Source organism: Macaca fascicularis, chromosome 17 (genome assembly GCF_037993035.2).
Source record: "Macaca fascicularis isolate 582-1 chromosome 17, T2T-MFA8v1.1".
Classification (NCBI taxonomy): domain Eukaryota; kingdom Metazoa; phylum Chordata; class Mammalia; order Primates; family Cercopithecidae; genus Macaca; species Macaca fascicularis.
The window spans coordinates 90739571-90762336 of record NC_088391.1 but is presented as its reverse complement, the minus strand read 5'-3'; the positions used below and the strand labels follow the sequence as shown (position 1 = coordinate 90762336).

The following is a 22766-nucleotide window of genomic DNA, read 5'->3' as shown; positions in this document are numbered from 1 at the left end:
CCTGTCAAGTCTTTTAGGTAACTGTATGATGGTGTCATTTTTGTCTTCTACAATAGACTGCAAAAAAGAAGAAAACCTATAGTGCTTCATATTTATAATCTTTCTTCTCAGCATGTAGCACTGGAGTAACTGTAATGACGAAGTCAGCTGTTAAAGCTTTATTCCAAGATTTAGTTTTGGCTTCTTTTTTATAAAAAAATTCCTAAAGTTAATGGCCATTTATACAGCCAATGCATTGATTTAAAATCAATCGACATGGACTGTGACTCTGGGAAATGACCGCAGAAAAGAAACTACAGCTAACTTTTAGAAACTACAACTCATTACAAATATATATCATTTTTAAATGTACAGGAAATCCTTATAGCACAGACTTAGTCTTCCTTACCAGTGTTATGGATAACACAATACTTTCATTGGATTTTAAACCTTTCAACCACCTGCTTCAGATAAGACATGTCTTCCTTCCTCCATCCCTCCCTCTCTCCTCCCCACTTTTCCTTTCCTTTTTTCTTTCCTTCTTTTCCTTCTCCTTGTGCAAAGCCCAAGGTATGGCAATCAAATCCCAAACAACTAGGACAAACAGATCCTGAGTGGTCTAAAATACTCATTAAAAAACATTTATTTTAAAAAACGACTACAAATAATCTCCTATCTTATTATCAGATTGATTACCTCTTATTGGTATGCAGAAATATAATTGGGACAACAAAGACTTTCTCTCTAAAAATTGCAAACTGCCTACGAAGTGTGGCTCCCTAGTTATGGCCTGGTTCCCTTGAATATATAATGGGCACTGTGCCCTCTGCGCCTTCCCATTATCCTCGCTTCCCCCCTTTTTTTAGCGATTTAATACTCCCCGTCGTGGAGAAACAATAGTGCCAGGTCCATAAGCTCCTCGTGCTGAGTTGGGCACAGTCTAGAAATTTAAACCTGATTTGAAATAGCCTGTCTTCTGCGATTGAATTAGGGGCCAAGTTAATTCAGTCCTGTATCTTGGAGACACTCTTCAGCTCCCGGAGAAGTTCTGGGGCAGACATTTACCCCAGAGGAGGCAGAGGAAACTCAGATTCTGCTGAGTGATCATGGAGGGGTCAGTGTCAATGCAGTGCTTTCTCTTTTTTATTGAATTAGTTCCCATTTTGGAGCAACATCTGGCTGCCTGGCAGCCAGTGCCATATATTGCAGGCCAACAACATCAGGGTCTATTAGATAAATTTCATGGAGTTTTTCTCCAACTTTTTCATTTGGGTCACATCTTAACCAGTCGTTGGAAAGAGGCAGGAACAAGCACAATCACATGGATGTGGCAGAGGACTCCTTTTTTCCTCAGTCACTATGAAACGCAGGGAGAATTCGTTTATTAATAGTTCAGATAATTGAAGAATATTTCCCTATATGGGATCACATTTATTTAAAAATTTGGGGGGGATCATATTTATTTTAGCTCTTTGTGTAAAAAACACAAGAACAAACTCAGAGCTTTATTTAATTCGAATATAACACTAAAATAGCTTCTTAGGTCATTCAATTTTATTTTGGACTAAATCATCATCCATTAAGGTATTTTTTACATTTAAGCCTGCTTTATGAAATGTTTCTTTCAGTAACCGCTGCCTAGATACAATTCAAAAACAGTTATAACGGGAATATCAGGATGCTCATCTCTTTTCCTTATTATTCGGGTACCTTTCTGATACTAATATTCTTAGAACTTTCAACAGAAGAACAGGTAAGAGTGAAGGAGCACACTGTGTTTCTCCCATGGTCGTCAGTTTGTGTGTGTGCAACTTCATGTGGATGTTTGTGTGTAGACTCCTATCGTGGTTTTTCGAAAAATAGATCTCTGTTGTAAAAACACAATTTTCAGTCGCTCCCCTGGCTCATGGGGACCTGAGTGACCAGGCACACCAATCAACAGATAGCCGCCTGTGCCCCAGACCGGACTGCAAGGGACCGGCTGAGCCTAGTGCCAGCCTATGCCCGTAGGTGTCGCCAGGTATACGGACACTTACTGGGAGGTGGGAGAGAGAGGAGGGGCTTGGAGTGGCAGAAGAGCAAACAACTAGTTACGAGTAAAAAACAAAACAAAACAAAAACCAAAGATAATATCACCAACATTTTTTCAGAAATGAATTAAATTTTGGATATTCTAGGAGATTTTTCTTCTATCCATCAACCAAAATTCTTATGGCGGTTCATTCAAAAACACTCTTTTAACAGCCTCATCCCTCCCTACAGGTCAGCCAGGACCACAACAAAATGATTAAGAGGATGGAGGAAAAAAAAAAGCAACTAATATAAAGAGGAAATAAAATGAGTGATTTGTTGACTTGCAGGGCCAAAGAAAACCATGACAATGTGTCTGGCAAGTTCTTCCCCTGTGTGGCTTGTTCATATTTCAAATAGCGGAACAAGATATCTGATGAGATTAGAAGTGTTTTTGGGTCAAGTTTCTATTTTTCTGGAATGCTTGCTAATTTAGACACTGCTTTCTAAGACAGGAATCATACCAGTGAAGCCCATTGCAGCTCCTTCTCGTGACTGTCTAAGAAGCCCAGCTCCATCTCGAAAGTCAATGTACACCAGATCTATGGCTTGGAGACCAAAGGCTTTCGCTATGACAACAATCTTTTGCCGGGCGTAGAGAATATCCAGGGTTTCTTTACTACTTGTTGCACCTGAAAATGGGATGTTAACAGAAAAAGGAGGCTTTAACTTTGGAAACCGCACCCAGATATTTATTATAAAACCTCAGTTTGTACAGATATCTATACCTCCCTGGGAATTGCTCCTCTGCAAAATAATTATTCAAATATAAATGAAGACAGGGATATGTGGAGGCCAAGTTAAATCTCGTATGTGTCTGTTTAACTGACAAGGCACCTTTCAATAGAATTCCTTCTACCTGCATTAAGAGAAGGCCCCTTCCCCATTCTGGGAGGCTGGGTCAGGGTCACAAGGGACTCCTGATATATTTTTTTCCTTCTTACCAATGCTTAAAAAGTGCCAGTCCAAAGACAGCACCACAAAAGGTGGCCCAGCAGCTATGCAGGGCAATGGTTCGTGTTTCACAGCAAGCACAGAACTGTGTGTGCTGTGGTTGCCATGCCCTGTCCAAACTGAAGTTCTGAGCCAAATGCTTCAGCTTCAGGGTCTGTCTGGATGCAGAACTTGGGGAGACGGGAGGGCACTTGTTTTGGGAGGGCTGGAAAGCGTCGATATGCCTTCTGTAGCCCGCTGAACCGTTGGATACACAAGTCTCCTGGAAAGACTCGTATTCAAATAAATTCAGTGTTTTCACCCTGAGGGGAGGGAAGTGTCCCTGTTTATATTTGGAGTATGCCACTCCCTGCTCAGGGAAAGTGCCTGTCTTCAGGTCACTGGGGCTGGTTTCTGTGGCCTCGGCCTCTTTTCTAAATGCTTCACGGTCTCCAGTCACACACACAGACCCCTCAAGTGCAGCACACGAGGGATGGTGAGAATCAGTGAAAATCAGCACATTTAATACTAAGAGTTCGGAAACATATTGTAAGAAAAATTTAAGATCCATTTAAAATAATATTTATATACCGCATATTCTGCGGAAAACAATTCATTAAGGCAAATGTGAAATCGCCTTAAATTTGCATTAGAAATCTAGACAGCCCACGGACGGATGTGAAAACAAAATACTGAAGCAACGGTGAGGCTGTTCACATAATATATTTATTAGGAGCAAAGGAGATGCCATATATTCTTGAGCATGCCTGGGGCTTTCTATTGCTCGTGTCTTCTGTAAATGAACAGAAGTAACCATGTAGTGTTCTAGAAGCAGGGCAGCTATGAGGACCTCTAAATTATCAGGAAGTAGTGTCCATTCCATTGTCATGAAAAACCATTGTCACGGTTGGCAAATATACATTGTTATGTAAATGTCAAGGGGCAAAGAAAAAATATATACACACATATACACACACACAGAAAAAGAGAGAGAGAGAGGTCTTTGACACCTATGCTGGCTCGAAAGTCTTCTCCTCCAAAAACGACTGCATCTAGAAACAGACCTACTTGAGGCCCAATCTTTAGGGTTTCTTCACACACTGCCTGTAAAAGAGCAGAAGAGAACCAAGTCTCACGGAAACGCGTGCGTCAGGGGGAAGAGGCATGGTGCCTTTTAGTAACAGGACGACCTGACTCTTAACACAATTTGGCTGAAGGCAGTCCTAAAAACGCAGCCCAAATTTACCCCTTTCAAAAGGTATTTAATATCATCCAAGATAAGTATATTGTATAAATTTGCTTTGTTTAATGGATTATATTAATATAGTTATAATGTCCAAATTGTAGTCCATCTCATTTTTGGAGAAACTTTGAGTTAACTCATTTTGCTTGCGCTAGAAGTTATTTATATCTTTCCAGAATTTGTTTTTGCTTTAAGAGACTCTCATAAAACCACAGGGGAGAAGGAAGGAATTTTAAAATCAAACTAATTGAATTATTTGCATTAGGATCAAGCACATGGTCTCAGGATTAAAGACAGTACAAAAACCTGCAACTCCAGAGGGGAAAATAAAAATGCAACAAGTCATCCAAGATGTGTTCATAAAGCAACTTCGACATTTATATATGAAAGTCAAGGCAAATACCATTTGTCATAGACATAACCATGAATCTTGAAAGGTGGAGATATAACCTGCTAATATATGTGGGTGGGAAAGAAACGAGGAACCGGTGGAGACACTGTTGATTAATTTCAGACATTCTAAGTGCTTCTAAGTACATTATGGAATAAAATAGTGAAGCAGTGCTTAAAAATTAAATCACTGGATGAATCTGGTTGCATCTAAGGGATATGCTTTTGATTATAGTCTCAGGATTCTGGGGCTGGCTGGAAGAATTTATGGTTAGTTGTGTAAACAAGCAGCTCACGAGTCTTGAAGTAGCTCCCCAAACATTTGCACTCGACCCCCTTCCACACATCCCAAGGCCTCAGAGTTGCCGCTCACACGTTCTCTCTCCAGTATAGTTCGACTATGTTTTTTTCTGTTGTTTTTAGTTATTTCTTTGCTCCTGCCTTCTGTGGGGGCTGGGGTGGGGGTTGGGAGTCCAGGAACTCTGAAAGGGGGTGCTAGATTGATGTTTGCAGGTCAGGTGGAATGAGAGGCATATTTTGGAAAATAATATAAATGCCCCCTGATAAACGAGAAAAGACGAGCTAGCTCTGAATTTGTTAAGGCAGGTAGTTTAGTGCAACCACACAGCGGTTGAAAACACTTGGCTCAGCTAATATTCCCACATGTATATTAGAAGGTATTCGATGTTCTAATATGGCAAATTGAAAAAATGTACTGCAAATTATTTGTGTGCATGAACTTACAAACAATAATCTTCTCTGCTAGCCATTACTGATAATGTTGCTACAGAGAGGGCAGAAAATTTCCCAGTGAAAAGACAATTGATAGAAAAGAACATTTCAAAGTTAACTCATAAGAGTGACAAAATAAATTTTTATGTACATTTAGTCTATAAATGCAATAATTCAAGGCATATAATTACACAGTGATTAATTAAAATTGTTACTAGGAATATATAAATGCTTCATTTAAATATTTTGGACAGGGAAGCTTTTCCTTCTACTTAACTGATTTCATTGTTTTCTAAGATGCTGGTAACTTGGTTTTCGGACTATTACAGATAACAAATGGTGTTCAACGTTTCCTTTGCTTATAAATCTTTCTAGAAACACATTTTAAGAAGATGTTAAAATTGAAAGCAAAAGTTCTCTTTAGGTGATAAATAAAATGCTAACTTATTAACCATATTATGGCTTTCTTACCTTAAAATTGAGCAAACCCATTGCAGTTTCCACAAAAGGGATTAAATTCATTGGTTGTTCAAGTTTTCGGCCTTTTAAGTGGAATGAAAATTTGTCTGCAAACTAAAATCAGAAGTGTCATAGGTGATTAGTGGGGAAAAAATGTACAATCACGGAAATGTAGACACAGAAGTAGTATTTAAGTCTTTGACCTGAGGAAGTAATATCCAAGCCCCTTTCGTCGACACAAAAGAATTTTTTTAAAAAAGAAGAAGACCAAAGAAAAAGGTAATGAAGTTCCCACTAAACTAAATAGTAAAATCCCAAGCGTTACAATTTTTTTCTCCCAAAGGAGCACCTTGAGGCCTAGGAGTTAGAACTGGAAGCAGAGAGTATAAACGCTTTCCCTGAAAACGTATTTACTGAAGGCCTCTTGCCCTCGCTTCGTTAAATGCAAATGGTAGGCCCTTAAAACAATGAAGTCTTCCTCTACCTGCCATTCTGCTTTTGTTTCGTGCCCAGCACTGACATCAGTGTAACTAACTGTTCAGCAGCCTTCCTTCCATATTATTCATTATAGCACCATTACCCTTTGTTCAGAAGGTTTTTCTTCATAATTTTTTAGCTTACCTAGGAAGACCTTAAAAAGGAAGTTTAATTCTTTGAAGACCAAAGCTCGCCAATTTTTTCCATGAGACCAGTTCACAGCTAGCTCTGTGCTGCCAGTGGGGTAGCCCAAATTCCAAAATCTATCATCTGGAAACATACAAAAGCTCTTGCCCAGATTCCTCCCCCTCTTCAAAAAGAGGGAAAAACACACTCTAAATTGTAAATCTATTACGTCTCTCTAGATCTAATAAGATGTGGGGAGATGGAAAAGAAATACAGGTATGATAAAGATATTTTTGTAAATAAAGATGAAAACATAGATATCCATTTTAAATTTAAGAAATATTCAGCCATTAATAGATATCAAAGGAAAAGGGAATTTTAATCATCTCTCCATTCAGTCTCAGTTGGGTAAATCATATCTAAGAGATTTGCATAAATATAAACCATCAAAGACTTTTCATCTTCAAAGGGGGTTTCAAGACCCTATAAGCTTTGTACTGTAATCATCACAGGTCACCACCCTGCAGGAATAAGGCTGCTATGGTAACATAAAAAAACTAATGCTTAAGGCTTAGCATAATATTCTGACTAATAGAAAGGAAACTCATTTGAAAAGCTGGCAGCCTATTTACCAGAAGCGGGATTAGAGGTGTTATTTCCCCTTCTAGCTGCCCCCTCCTTGCCGGTGCACCACCCCCCTAAAAAATCTAATCACTGGGATCTTTAAAAAGCTTTTGAGCAATTTGCAGTAACTTTACAATTAGGCTAAAATAAATCACAGCTTTCAGTAATGAAGAATTATTCCCAGTTGCTCCCACTGCCCCCCCTTCAAAGGACATCATCATCACCTCCTTAGTAACTTTTCAAGGGAAGGAATAACTCAACCAAAATAGCAAGAAGGAGCAGAGGGCGACAATTTAAGGGGATAAAATGTATAGGATTTGATGTAGATGAAAATAAAACATAATGTATTTCTCATTTATGCTAGAAAGTGGTAGCACGGTATTAGTGGTTTTGGTGTTAAAAATGTAGTAGGGATTTTTTTTTTCATGAAAAAAAGAAAACTTGTGAAGTGACTTGCCCCGTTCTTTGTGATGACAGTTATAACTACAAAAATCATGGACTTTAAAACCAAGTCAACGCTTTACAATATATTCCCTGTTCTTAGTGAGAACACCCCTAATGCCTTTTGTTTTTAAGCCAATAGGGGCATTTAAAAATTAAATATTCTGGCCCATCCTCCTCCTCCTCCTCCTCCCGCTCTTTCTTAAAAAATTGCATTAAGTACTAACACAAAAGGTAACTAGTGGAGAAGTTTCAATTAATTTTTTCAAAAGGAGACGATTAAATGTTTCCGGCCTGGTAAAGTGTTCATTTCAGCGAGGTGGAGGGGACTGGGGTAGGGGGAGGAGAAGAAGGGGGAGAAATCACAAAGAGATTGGGGAGGAGATGAAGTAGCAGGGCTCAGCAATTCTTTCAATTCCAGTGCACACCCAATAGTGTGTTGGAAGAATGCACACTGTTCGGGATTTGTGGGAGAATTGTCCCATGACAAAGGAGGCAGGGTTACGCTTGTTATAGTCCAATAAGCCGTGCCAGTCAAACAAGAACCCACACTAGCGACAAAAGGCGAGCAAGAGATTCTCACACAAAAGAAAACAAGTAAGCCCATCTTTCAGTTGTGCATCAGGCTCTGGGTTTTATGCTTCACATAAATACAAACGGAGAGGAAAAAATAAACAGCCAAAAGGACTTCTGTTAACTAGAAGTCCTATTTAAATTTCTGTGTGTATCTCACTTCCAAGGATTTAAAACAGCGAACAGAAGCCATAGCTGAAGGCTGGCTGGGTCTCCCCCTCCCCCGTCTGAAATTAAGGGTAATAACGGTGATAAATAGGCATTAACTATGAAACCAAAAGGGAACAGTGACTTCAGAGTCCATTTCAATCAACTTAAGACATATCTGAATGGGCTCAGGGCCCTTCAGGATATTAACATACTCTAACTAGTATCTCCCAGCTTCTGAGGGTAACCCTGGAGAGAAGAACTCCAGCTTAGTCAATAAATACTGGTCCTTGAATACGGGTCTTCGGGAAGGATCCAACACAGAGCTGTCCAAAAGAAACGGTATAGCAGCAGCTACATACGTAATTTTAAATTTTCTCGTAGCTACATTAAGAGGGTAAACTGAAACAGGTGAATTTAATTTTAACAGTGTCTTGCATTCAACCCAACAGATCCCAAATGTTATTTCAATGTGTAATCAATATAAAAATTATGGAGATAGTTTACATTCTCTTTTTGTCCTCTCGGTGAGTCCCGAGTCTTCAAAATCGAGTGTGTATTTTGCACTTCCAGCACATCTCAATTTGTGCTGGCCACGTTTCAATGCTCAGAAGCCACATGTCATAGTGGCCGTGGCACTGGGCAGCACAGACCTGACACACTGGGTGCATTCAGCAGGTGAGCAGTTTCGTAGGTGCTATGACAACTCAGGCTATTGCTGTGGTGGCAGCCATAGCCTCAGAGGTAATACTAGAGGTGCCTTCCACGAAACCACCACTGACCACTCGCCCCGACCACAAATGCTTCCAGTTTTCACACCTCACAGGCCCCAGAATGACACATTCTCTGCCCCAGAATGACCCAGTGAAATGTTATTTTATTCAGTGGAGATCTGCAGAAGAATAGCGACGCTCAAATAAAATCTAGCCCCTCCACCCTTTGTCAATTAAAACAATCATCGTGTAATTAGGCCCATTTCAAAAGTTTTCTTAAGTAATTTGACATGCCAACCACTTTACATTTCAGGTTTTTATTGGCTGAAAAGTCTGTCATGAAACACAAACACACCTGTCAGCAATTTAAAAAGGATGCACTAGAGAACTGCTCAGGAAATAATATCAGTGCTAATTAAAACCACTAGTTAAAAGCTTCCTGTTCATTCCTCCAGTTGCCCTAAAGAGTGACCTTTTCCTCCCCTTCTTTGGGTTCATTTTTTCATATGCAGCAAATGTGCCCTCCCTGCCTGGGATGATTTCAGATGAATCTCAGTAAGGGCCACTTACGTCACTGCTCTTCCAGGTGGAGGCCTTGGCTCAAGGCCGGGCAGGGTGGAGAAAGGGATGACATTCTCGGGCAACCTAGTTTCCAGGGATTACTCTAGGAGGGCTACTGAGGAGCTTGTTCTGGCCAAACCACACATCCAATTAGGAAGCGAAGCATCATTTCAAAAGTGCATTTGGGCAAAGGCGAGTTTTCCTTGGGTGAAAGAAACGGATTCTTGCGCTTACTGCTTTTTCTCAAATCCCTTCCTCTCTGCTCTGTGTGTGCATTTTCCAAACCTGTGGCACCCAGATCCCTTCTTCTTGCCACTCCTCCTTAGCTGCTCTTGAGTCTTTTTGAGACGGAGTCTCGCTCTGTGGCCCAGGCTGGAGTGCAGTGGCGCGATCTCGGCTCACTGCAAGCTCCGCCTCCCGGGTTTACGCCATTCTCCTGCCTCAGCCTCCCGAGTAGCTGGGACTACAGGCGCCCGCCACCACGCCCAGCTAATTTTTTGTGTTTTTAGTAGAGACGGGGTTTCACCATGTTAGCCAGGATGGTCTCGATATCCTGACCTCGTGATCCGCCTGCCTCGGCCTCCCAAAGTGCTGGGATTCCAGGCGTGAGCCACAGCGCCCGGCCTCTCCTGAATCTTAAAGCAAAGCATTAGCTACTCACCCACTGGATTTCTTCAGGACTTTCCACCTTTGGTAGCATCAGGCTGGAAGGAAGGACCCGGGATTGCAAAAGGGTCTCTAGATCTTCTTCTGCCAGACCGCTGGAAACTGAGTTGACTCTCACACATTTTTCAGTAGGGCCCAGATCAAAGTCTTCAAGAGTTTTTACAATTCTCAGTCGAGCTTCATTCTATAAGTGTCAATAAAAAGTTTATTGTTATTTTTATCACTGAGGGGAGCACCATCAAATGGTTTATGAAACTGTTACGTGGATTCAGAGTCTGAGCACCATTACTCTATCTACACATTTCCTGTCCACCAAACAAGTAATATTTGAAAGAAGTCATCCAGTCTGAAAGGTGAGCAGTTGATTTCTAGGCTTCATTCGCCACAGCTGTAACACAGCCGAGACGCACTGCAATGCCACAGTGGGAGCGTCGTCTTTCTCATTAGTATTACTTCCCAATTGGAAGGGGAAAATGGTTAATGGGTAATTTTTCACTGATTGAGCATTAACTAAGTGCTAAGCATGGTTCTATGTTCTTTACCTGCACTTTCTCATTTAATAAACATAAGAAATTGGCTAACATCTAGATTGTGGCCGTCTCGTCTGTCAGCTTCTTCACATTAGGGAAAAAATAAGGATTTTTCTTTTTCCACATGCAGCATGCTTTTTTTTTTACTATTTTATTGCAACTGAGTTGAATCTTGACATTCAATTAAGAAGATGCTCACAGGAATCTGACAATGCGTACTACAAAAAAAGCTCCCACTTCTTCAGGTGGAAGGCAAGGAATCCCTTCATGAAGAGCTTGACAAATACATTTTTTTCTTTGACTTGACAGGCTCTGCTCCACAGTTCAGAAAAGCTGAAAGGCTGAAAGTCTGCTTCAGTATTTGAACTGTCCCCAGAAAAACTATATGAAACCAAGTATGTTATTTATTGGTTTCAGCTTGGGGGTGATGACGGTGGGGTTGGGGAGAGAAAGAAGTGCATGGAAAGGGTGAGGGCTGGAGTCAAGAGAAAGAAAGCACTTGAGGTCATTACTTCCTGCCAATTTCAGTTTCAAAAGCAAACTCCTCCAACTTGCCAACAGCCCTCAACAAATTCTCATTGTCAGAATGAACACTTATCAAAAGTAGTTTCATTTGGGAAGCGTTTTTACGATACTAATAAAACTTTAAAGCTTCTCACTGCTGATGAATGTAGTTTAAAAAAAAGTCTCCACAATACATAGCCATTTGAAAAGCAATACTGATCTAGAAAAATAGCAAACCAAAGTAGAGACAAAAAAGAATCATTTAAGCCAATATTGAGTCTTAAGTCCAAGCAACAAGACAACCCAGGACAGTAGATTTAAACCAGACAGATGTGGGTGTATGAGTGGGGAGGCGCAAGGAAGGCTTCCAAATGTGGTCTGAGTTAAACAATGTGAGGAAACGGTAGCTTAGAGTTGTCAGGTCAGATGGAAAGAGTACCTAAGACAGTTTAGGACCGCTCTGTGAAGTCCTGATTTACCGAGCTTCAGCTGCCAATAATTAGGCCAAGCTTAGACAAAAGCAACAGAGAGCTCAGACTAGCTAAATCAGAGATGATGTAGCCAACAATGGCTTGGTTCCACATCATACCTTTGTTTTATTCCATAGATATAAAACTCGCCCACTTGCTCTACCATGCACTCTTTTTTTTTTTTCTTTTTTTTTTTTTTGAGATAGAGTCTCACTCTGTCACCCAGGCTGGAGTGCAGTGGCGTGATCTCGGCTCACTGCAATCTCTGCCTCCGGAGTTCAAGTGATTCTCCTGCCTCAGCCTCCCGAGTAGCTGAGACTACAGGCACCCACCACCACACTCAGCTAAGTTTTGTATTTTTAGTAGAGACGGGGTTTCACTGTGTTGGCCAGGCTGACCTCGAATTCCTGATATCAGGTGATCCACCCGACTCGGCCTCCCAAAGTGCTAGGATTACAGGTGTGAGCCATGGCGCCTGGCCCTAAATACGAAAATCTTGAAGGTGAAGGGCAGAAGTTAGCTCAGTATCTTGGCTCTAAAGCCGTCTAGAGCTGCTGGGAGAAATACTTGAGTTCTGGCCCGGCACGGTGGCTCACACCTGTAATCCCAGCACTTTGGGAGGCTGAGGGGACGGATCACCTGAGGTCAAGAGTTCGAGACCGGCTTGGCCAACATGGTGAAACCCCATCTCTACTAAAAATACAAAAATTAGCCGGGCGTGGTGGCACGTGACTGTAGTTCCAGCTACTCGGGAGGCTGAGGCAGGAGAATCGCTTGAACTCAAGAGGTAGAGGTTGCCGTGAGCCGAGACTGCACTTCTGCTCTCCAGCATAGGACACAGAGCAAGACTTCATCTCAAAAATGAAAACAAGCAAACTAAAAAACTCTTCCAGCTTTTTCGAAGGCACATTTAGATCCATGGCTGTGGACAATCTAAAGCATGTTCTGCTCTGTGCAGCCTATGCAGCTACAAAAAAACGAAATTGCTGGAGTTTGGCAACATAACTTTCAGGTTCCCTTTTAAATAGCTAAGTCAGCCTTGCAAAGAGTCTACTGGGACAGTATGAATGGAAAACTGAAGGGAACTCACTCGATTTTTTAGGCCATACTGCATTTTAAAGCTTAAGTTATTTGAGTCATCTTCTCCATCATCTAATTTGCATGTGTGCTCAAGGATGCGGGATACCTGGCAACATCAACTTCCTAAATTGTTAATGTTGGTTGGTGTCAAACAAAATCTGATCTCGAAGCTGTTTGGCTTCACTTGGATTTGAAGGGACTGTTTGTTCAAAGCTCATGTTCTAAACCTGTTTGCGATTTTTATCTAAAGTCAGATTGCCATGGTTTCAGCACATTCCAGTTTACTTAGCAAAATTCGGCCCTTGTGAAATTGGCTGCAAATGAAGTACCTAATTCCAATTTTAGGCATAATCTGATTAGTACTTTTCATATTATAATAATGAGCAGTGAATACTCAGCATTTAAAAAATTTTGGCTCAGAATGAAAACCAAGCTCTTTCCACTTCATCATTCTGTACCTTTCCAAAAAGAGAGGATGGCTTTTGAGGTATATTGCCATACAACACCCTTATTAACAGGCTGTTGCTTGTTACAATTTACATAAACCAAGTGTGCATCCCTCTGGTATATATCCCAAAACACTCAACAACTTCAGTGAATTTATCCCAACCAACGAGCATGTTGAATTTTTTTTTTTCTTTTTGGTATTTTCAGGGTGAAATATGTGACTGTGCTAGCAAACACGCCCATGCCATCTGTTGGGTTGGGAGGAAGGCAGTTTCTAAGAACAATTAAGTTTAGTTCTGGGCGTTCAGTTCGAGAGAGTCACAGTCCACCCAGTTGTGAAAAGAAACAAATTCTGTTCATTTTATTCTCTCACTTGTTCCCTCTCTCTGCAACACACACTGTACTTCTTGCTAACAAGGCGCTCAGCTCTCTCTCATCTCCATCACCTCGTCCTTCATGCTTCACACTTTCCTTCTTTTTTTCTCTCTTTCTTTGGCTCCTGGTTGGCTCTGACCATCCCTCCAATATCCATCTTAGGTGGATTAGCAACAGGCCGTCTGGCTGAGCCGGCTCTCAGAAGGGCTCTCAGGGTGATCGCCTACGATTATTGGGAGGTAAGTGCTTCCGGGAGAAAGGAGAAAAAGGAAATTAAGGTAAAAGAGGCCACCCCAAAAAGAGCTTTTATGGGGGCTTTTATATTCTGGGAGCAATACAGGTTGCTTAAAATGAGGTTTCAGAGGGACTGTGTTCTAAATATGTTAATGCTACAGGGCAACCTTGGTGAGCCACTCTCACTGTGGAATGAACTTGTTCCCCAAGATCTGACAAGCTGGAAATGACTGAATAATGGAATTAAGGCCTTTATCAACAGTTACATTGGACCTTTGAAGAGACTAAGTACCATAGTGTGTTCCGGATCATGTCTGATTCTAGAGGTGGACTCTGCCCAGGTCATAGAGGAAGTTGGCACAGATGACAATCTTTGCAGGCCCCCATTCTAAAAAATGGTGTTCCCAAAGTTGCCGCATTCAATCGATATTTCGTGCCATGCTGCTCAGTGCAGTGGACCAGTGGCTAATAAACTTGTCCTTATCCATAAGCCACCGTATTATGTGACTCTGTCTGGGCCAGGAACCAAGGCGTGCTATGATTTCAGAGACTGGATTCCTATCACCTGGGGAAGAGACACGCTCTGGTGACGTAAGAAAGTGGAGAAATCAACCATCACCAAAACCTGCAGACTCTGAAATTAAAGGAGAAAATATGCGTGCAGTTGGTTCAATTGGCACCCATTAAAGCTAATAACTAATCATCCTCGCAAGTTTCTAGCTCAGAATGATCAAATCTGCAAAGAAAACAACATCCGTCCACTTTTACACTCCAGTGGAAGAGGTGGTCCCTCGCGGCAGGGCGGCACAGTCTCGCCATCTGGAGAATAAATCGAGTGTGAAGTACAGTATAGTTTGGGACCAAGCTCCGTGGCGGCAGCTCAGCAGTCAGTTCATTAGTTCCAAACTTCCAGGGATTAGAGCGGCATCAATTCTACTGTCGGATAGGATGAGACAGACAGGATACGAGATTCAAGGGGGACTGTGACAACCAAGAGGAGCCCCTTGGGCTTATTTATAAAACTACAAAGTATAAACATACCCAAATAAGTGCCTTAAATAATAGCATTATCGCAGTTTCATAACATCTGAATTATCACCTTTCCCTTCGCCTCCCAGCCCCCGACTCAAACCTTGAATGTTAATGTATAGTTGTTTTCAGAGGAAATGGCAGAGACAGCCCTGGGGGCAACAGGAACAACGAGAAAGCTACGTGCAACCCAAGATTTGGTAATTAAGAAATAGGAAAGACTTTCTAGACTCCAGGGAGATCCACAACATTTGTGATTAAAGAAAAGTACAATGAATATTTTCATCCTGCGAAAGGCAATTGCCATGCCACATATTCAAACACGTCAGTAAATTCTATCCCTTCTGAATTTGTCCATCTCATCCGATTTTCATTTTATCTAATGTGTAAAATGATGTCATGTCACGGGCATGAAGTTGTCCAAATTTTGAGCAGAAGGCCCCAGGAGCATCTCTATGAAAATCTTACTGAAAATGTCAAGATCAAGTTTGGTTTAAAATAAAAAACGGAATGAATTTATTCTATTTAAGGATCGCCTTTTTCATATAACTTTTCATCAATTTGTATTTAAAAACAGCATTGCTTATGACATAGAAGATCATCACTAGTCAATTATATTGAATTTTTCTCTTAAATCTATAAAATTTCACTGTAATAATGATCGCAGAGACTGTTGTAGTGAGTGCATTGAAAAAAAGGCAAATGAATTCTCACTGATTATTATAACCTGGTCGTGTGTTTCATCAAGCAAGGTGAGTGTTGAGTTTTCTATCCCATTATTTTTTCCACATGAAAAAGAAAACTTGGTTCGTCTGTTTTTGAAAAAAAGAAAACCTACAACTATATTGAGTATACTGTATGTTAACTGGCTTAAAACTGTATGTGCTGATTCATCTTACAAAGCGTTACATGCCAGGCACCCTGTTTACTCTGAAAATGTAGATTTTGGCAGAGCAAAGTTTTTGATATGTTAATCATGAAACATACATTAAAACACAGGTTTATAGTGAAATGCTAAATTGGCTTTCATTCAAAAGACTAAGAAGGCTGAGGATGTGTATAGATGGGTAGCTTATAATACATAATTGGTAATTCTGCCCTTCAGAGATATAATTGAAAAGGAGAGAACCTTACCAAAAAACTCCAACACTAAAATACAATAAATCTATGAAAAGAATTTGTTTTGAAGATCTCCAACCAATTAAAAATATTTTTAAAGATGTTAGAATAATGGCTTTGAGTCATACAAACCTATACATTTGTCAGAATTCATAGAACATATACTTTAAATTTGTGCATTTCATTGTATATAAATTTCACCTCAAAAGCACAAATATTGAACTCCAGTCACTCATATGCATGCAGGAGTACTTAAGGGGAAGTGTACTGCTGTCTGCAATTTACTTTGAAATGGATATATTAATACGAAGCAAATCGATGGATGGAGAGAGGGATGAATGGATGGTCAGATACAGATTAAGTCACCCAGAGTAAACATTAATGGGAGAATGTAGGAGGTGCGTATATGGGTTTCTACTGTACAATCTTCCAACTTTTCTAATGCTTGAAATTTTTGTACTAAAATGTGAGGGGAAAAGTTACCCTAAAACATTGACAAGTTTTGGAGCTGATTGATGTGTATATGGGAGTTCTTTACACTACTCTCTTTACATTTGTATATGTTTGAATATTTCCACAATAAAAAGTTAAAAACGATTCTAGTTAATGACTGAAATGTCACTGTAGTTGTTATTTGTGAGAAATAATTTTGGTGAAAATTATTTTTAGGTTTGTGATTTTGATAACAGCTTTAATGAGATAAAGTTCACATGACATACAATTTACCTATGTGTACAATTCAGTGGCTGTTAGTGTATTCATAGAGTTGGACAGCCATTACCACAGTCAATTTTAGAACATAAGCCAGGTGTGGTGGCACACACCTGTAGTCTCAGCTGCTTGGGAGGCTGCAGTGGGAGGATCACTTGAGCCCAGGAGTTTGAGGCTGCAGTAAACTATGATTGCACCACTGCATTCTAGGCTAGGTGACAAAGCAAGACTGCCTGAAAAACAACAACAAAAAAGGTATGTATCACCCCGAAAAGACACTGCATACTTCTTAGCAAGTTACTCCCATTTCCCCAACCCTCCCAGACCTAGGCAACCACTATTCTACTTTTTGCCTCTATAGATTTGCTTATTCTCGAATGTATAAATGGAACCACGCAATAAGTAGTCTTCTCTGACTGCCTTCTTTCACTTAGTATGTTTCAAGATTCATTCATGTTGTAGTACCTATCCATCCTTATTCTTTTTTACTGCCAAAGTATATTCTCTTGTACGGATAGGTCACATTTTGTCCATTATTAGTTAATGGACACCTGGCTTGTTTCCACTTTGTGGCTATTATGAGAAATGCTGCCATGGACATTCATGTATAGGTTTTTATATGGACATAGGTTTTCATTTCTCTTGGGCGTATACTTAAGAGAAAGTAGAATTCCTGGGTCATATGGTAACTGTATGTTTGACCTTTTGAGAAACTGTCTGCTGTTTTCCAAAGTGGCTAAGCCAATTTCCGCTCCCACCAGCTGTGTATGAGGGTTCCTTTCCACATGCTCGCCGACACTTATTACCACGTGTCTTTTTTATTCTAGTCATCCTCGTGGGTATCACCAAGTGGTCTCTCATTGTAGTTTTGTGTTTCTCTGATGACTAATGATGTTGAGAATCCTTTCATGTGCTTATTGGCCATTTTTATATCTACTTTGGTGAACTATTTAAATCCTTAGCCCATTAAAAAATTGGGGCTATAGGCTGGGCGCAGTGTCTCACGCCTGTAATTCCAGCACTTTGGGAGGCCGAGGCGGGTGGATCACGAGGTCAGGAGACCGAGACCATCCTGGCTAACACGGTGAAACCCCATCTCTACTAAAAATACAAAAAATTAGCTGGGCGTGGTGGCGGATGCCTGTAGTCCCAGCTACTCAGGAGGTTGAGGCAGGAGAATGGCGTGAACCTGGGAGGCAGAGCTTGCAGTGAGCCGAGATTGCACCACTGCCCTCCAGCCTGGGTGACAGAGCAAGACTCCGTCTCAAAAAAAAAAAAAAAAAAAAAAAAAAAAAAAAAAATTAGGGCTATATATATAAAATAAAGTTTTCCTTTTAAATTATCTTTAAATGGACAATGTGGCACCGATTACTTATGCAACATTGTCAACCATCACCACTATTTCCCAAACTTTTTTTTTTTTTGAGGTGGAGTTTCATTCTTGTTGCCCAGGCTGGAGTGCAATGGTGTGATCTTGGCTCACTGTAACCTCCGCCTCCTGTATTCAAGTGATTCTCCTGCCTCAACCTCCTGAGTAGCTGGGATTACAGGTGTCCGCCACCACACCCAGCTAATTTTTGTATTTTTAGTAGAGACAGGGTTTTGCCATGTTGGCAAGGCTGGTCTCAAACTCCTGACCTCAGATGATCCACTCAGCCTCCCAAAGTGCTGGGATTACAGGCATGAGCCACCACACCCGGTCTATTTCCAAAACTTTTAATCACCTCAAACAGAAACTCCATAACCATTAAGCATCAACACTATTTTCCCCTGCCCCCAGCTCCTGGTAACCCCTAATTTACTTTCTGTACCCATGAATTTGTCTATTCTAGATATTTCCTATGAGTGAAATAATACTTGTTCTTTGGTTCTGGTTATTTCACTAAGCATAATAATGTTTTAAGGTTCATTCATGTCATAGCATGTATCCAAACTTCACTCCTTTTTATGGCTGAATAATATTCCATTTTATGTCTATTCCACATTTTGTTTATCTATTCATTTGTCGGTAGACATTTGGGTTGTTTCATAATTGGTTATTGTGAATAATGCTGCTATGAACACTGGCATATGGGTTTCTCTTTCAGTCCCTCTTTTCAATTCTTTTGGGCATATACCTAGGAGTAGAATTGCTGGATCACATAGTAATTGTACATTTAGCTTTTTGAGGAACTGCCAAACTGTTTTCCACAGTGGCTGTACCATTTTGCCTTCCCATCAGCAATGCACCAGGATTCATATTTCTCCACATCCTCACCAACACTTGCTATTTTCTGTGTTACTGATACAGTGTTTGTTTTTGGTCACAGCCATCCTAGTGGATGTGATGTGGTCGCTCAGTGGGTTTTGTTTTGCATTTCTCCAATGGCTAATGATGCTGAGCATCTGTGTGTGTGCTTATTGGTCATCTGTTTATCTTCTTTGGATAACGTCTATTCAAGTCCCTTGCCCACTTTTAAACAGGCCTGCTTGTCTTTTTGCTGTTGAGTTATAACAACATCATATACCAGTTCTTTAGATATTCTGGATATCAAATCCTTATCAGATAGATGACTTGAAAATGTTTTCTTCCATTCTGTAGCTATCTTTTCATCTTCTTGATGGTGTCCTATGAAGCACAGAAGTTACAATTTTACTAAAGTCCAATTATCTATTTTTCTTCTGTTGATTGCACTTTTGCTATCATCTTGAGACCACTGACTGCCTAATCGAAGGTCACGAGATATATGCCTATGTCTTTCTCTAGGAGTTTAATAGTTTTAGCTATAACATTTAGCTCTTTGATACATTTTGAGTATATATATTTGCATATGGTGTGGGTTAGGGGGGATTGTGATATTTTTGTTTTGTATTTTCACTCTTTATTTCTCAACAAAATACAATGCAATTCCCAGGGGAGAGAAAACTCCAGTGGAAAGAAGGGGCTTACTTCCATCTGCCTCCTTGCCTGCCTTGCCCTGGCGCTGACTGGCAACTGCCTGGTGCTGGCTCTCTGCTGCCGTGGCCTTATCCATCACCTTCCCCTCTCTTCCTCCTCTTTACCTTGCCCTTTTTCCGTCTCCTCCTGGTGGATTTCCTTAACTATATGTGCCAGTCCTTTGGTATGTCTGTGAAGACACTGACAGGCATCCTTATGGGCCTCTGAGGCGCCTCCGACTCAAACTCATACGGTGATGTGAAGCTGGTGTGAGAAGACGCCCCTGGTGGGCAGGCGCTGCTGATGTTTTATGATTCAGTAGTGTGGCTTCGAGGTACACTTTGCACAGATTTTTTTTTAAGAGACAGGGTCTTGCTCTATCAGCCAGGCTGGAGAGCAGTGGCAGGATCATGGCTCACTGCTGTCTTGAACTCCTAGGCCCCAGCAATCCGCCCGCCTCGGCCTCCTGAGTAGCTGCGACTACAGGCATGCACCACCATACCCAGATAATTATTTGTATTTTTTGTAGAGACAGTGTCTCACTATGTTGCCTAGGCTGGTCTTGAACTCCCAGGCTCAAGCAATCCTCCCACCACGGCCTCCCGAGTAACTGGGACTATAGACATGCACTACCACACTTGGCTGCACACAACTTTTAAAAAAGACAAAGTATTTATGTACCACAAGCTTACATTGTCTTTCTCAATAGTTTTTTTTTTCTTTTTTTCTTTTTTTGAGATGGAGTCTCGCTGTGTCTCTCAGGCTGGAGTGCGATGGCACGATCTCAGCTCACTGCAACCTCCACCTCCCGAGTTCAAGCGATTCTCCTGCCTTAGCCTCCCGACTAGCTGGGATTACAGGTGCCTGCCACCATGCCTGGCTAATTTTTGTAGTTTTAGTAGAGATGGGGGTTTCACCATGTTGGCCAGGCTGGTCTCAAACTCCCAGCCTCAGGTGATCTGCCTGCCTTGGTCTCCCACAGTGCTGGGATTTTAGGCATGAGCCACAGCGCTCAGCCATCTTTCTCAGTACTGTTAACAACTGCCACGCTCAGAATTGTCTGTGGTTGTGGAATCTGCTAGCTCACAGCTCTTCCCACTTTTACTCTGTGTTTTCACAGCCTCAGAGGAGCAAAGTTAGAATTTCTGGTTTCTAGCAGGGCAGCAGGGAGCCGGGACAATCTGTGGGCAGAGGAATGGGAGTGGTGCCTGCTGTCTCCAAGGGGTCCCAGGGAATAGGTGGCAGAAGGATCCAGAGGAAAACTGAAAAATGCAATCACTCATCTGGTTGTTTTATGCACTTACGGCCAAACATCCAGATACTTGAAGGCATTTAGATAACAGAGGATGTGTCCTTTTTTGTGTGATTCCCAAGAGAAAACTTCCTGAATACCATGCCCAGATTCTGCCTGATGACCCTGGTCTGGTACATTTAAAACTTTTATCCAGAGGGATTAATCAAATGCAATCCACTGCACCAGGTGCTGGGGACAGGTGTGGGGGATAGGGAAACGATCCATAAATCACTCCCTGTTAAAGTCTGAGAATTTATCATCCACTTGTGGCGATGAAAGCCCCATGTAATGAGAAATGAAGTAACAGTTGGAGTCGGTGGAACAGATCCTGGGGCCCTTGGGACTTAGAAGCAGGGGACGGCACCTCAGGCTGAGAAGGAGGTTGCAGGAGGGGAGGCTGGGACTCAGGTGGCCTCTGAAGACTGAACAGGATTTCAGTAAGTGCAGAGGAGGTGAGAGAGCCAGAAATGGGCAAAGGGCAGCGGCAGGAACAGTAAGGGAACAGCAAGGCGATGATTTGTACATATGAGGCTATGGAGGGAGGGAGCTTGAACAGGGAGACAGACAAACAGGCAGATAGAGAGACAGGCAGACAATGGAGAGCCCCGAAGGGTAGAGGCAGCCCAGGGCTTAGAGACACAAGGGATGAGGCTCCATTCCATGGGGGAGAAAGGACCATGGTGGTGACAGGTCATGACTCGCAGCTCAGTTGAGAAGTATCTCTGAGAAGCTGCCCTGCAGCCCTGCCTGCCTTCGGGAGGATCCACCCTCAAGTTGGAGGGGGGGTGTCCCTGCTTATTCCACCTGCCCAAGAGTTCCATCCTTCGAAGGAGGGTCTGGAGCCCCAAAGCTACTCAATTTTGTCTTTGGAATGGGTGTCTGTACGTGGGTTTCTGATTTGGGGTCCTCAGTCCAGGGCACTGAAAGAGTTCCGGAAGCCCCACAGTAGTGGCACGCGGACCTACTCCCTGGCACGTGCCTTCTAATTGGTCTCGCTTAGCCCGTCCTCAGTGGGGAAAGAGAAGGTAGCTGCCTTCCCCAACCGACTGGTACAAAGTACAGCCTGGAGCAAAGCTGCTCTCTCTCTCAACTCGCTATATTTATGTTTCCCCACTTCTCTGGGTTAGAGGAGGTAATTAACTGTTTTGGTTTAAAAGCCTCCTGCTGGGTCTCAGTCTGCGTGGGAGAATAAAAGTAAACAAGCAAAAGAGAACAGTGTCATCAAAGGACCTCGCACCTACCTTTCTTCATTATGAGGATGAAAACATGCCTTTTTCCACCGGTGCCATGAATTACCTGTGCAGGGCAGGGTCCGCGGGCCTTTCACTCTTTTTAATGGTAAATCAAGAGTGATTGGCTCATAATTTAATGGGGCAACTTTGCCATGGTTCCAGATACACATCAGATAACAGACACGTCACCTGTCTCTGGCCTGAGCAGTTTAGAGGGATATTCACAACGTCTTTCAGCCAGTGACTCCCTCTAGTTCTCCACTGACCTGATACACATTACTGGAAACCGATCCAAATTGTCCCCTTCACACAGATATCAAAAACCAATTTGTTAAAAAAAAAAAAGCAAACTTTTTTTCGTTCTTGTGGAGGAAAACACTCATTTCCCTGCCCATCACCAATTTCTGCAGGTACGAGTTGGGCCCGCTTGTTTCTGAGGATGCCCTAAGGTGGGTTATGACGGACTCAGCTGTGCCCACGTTGTTGTGGGAGACTCCTGTCTGCATGCCAGCTGCTTCTACAACACTTCTCTAAGGTGCTGACATAAAGAATCTTGTCTCCATAAGTCGATTATAAAGTTTATTCATAGAAGTATAAATGTCTAATGACAAAACACACATAGCCTTGCAATTAAACAAACTGAGCTAATGCTAATTTCAGCCAGCGGCAGAAGCCGGTCCTTGACTTCTT

General features: G+C 41.8%; 1 protein-coding gene and 1 long non-coding RNA gene across 20 annotated transcripts in view; one reads left to right on the top strand and one right to left on the bottom strand.

Annotated features, from left to right (window-relative positions):
• The window catches only part of CLYBL (citramalyl-CoA lyase), a 280497-nt gene that overhangs the window by 24706 nt on the left and 233025 nt on the right, over positions 1 to 22766 (bottom strand). For 8 of the 15 annotated variants that reach the window (XM_074021334.1, XM_045377324.3, XM_015439473.4 and 5 more), the window contains 4 exons: positions 10130 to 10318; positions 5819 to 5920; positions 3993 to 4086; positions 2514 to 2681 (listed from right to left, as the gene is read on the bottom strand). In XM_074021334.1, coding sequence (XP_073877435.1) covers positions 2514 to 2681; positions 3993 to 4086; positions 5819 to 5920; positions 10130 to 10168 — 403 coding nt within the window. In that variant the 5' untranslated portion in view covers positions 10169 to 10318. Of the gene's footprint in view, positions 1 to 2513; positions 2682 to 3959; positions 4087 to 5818; positions 5921 to 10129; positions 10319 to 22766 lie in introns of all 15 variants that reach the window. The other 7 variants (XM_045377322.3, XM_015439472.4, XM_065533437.2 and 4 more) reach the window with 1 other exon arrangement.
• Positions 1 to 22766, top strand: part of LOC107128023 (uncharacterized) — a 126154-nt gene that overhangs the window by 91391 nt on the left and 11997 nt on the right. For 3 of the 5 annotated variants that reach the window (XR_012426480.1, XR_012426477.1, XR_012426476.1), the window contains exon 2: positions 22487 to 22611. The exons of the other annotated variants lie outside the window; for them this stretch is intronic. This is a non-coding gene — a long non-coding RNA (uncharacterized lncRNA). The remainder of the gene's footprint in view (positions 1 to 22486; positions 22612 to 22766) is intronic. 5 annotated transcript variants of the gene reach the window in all.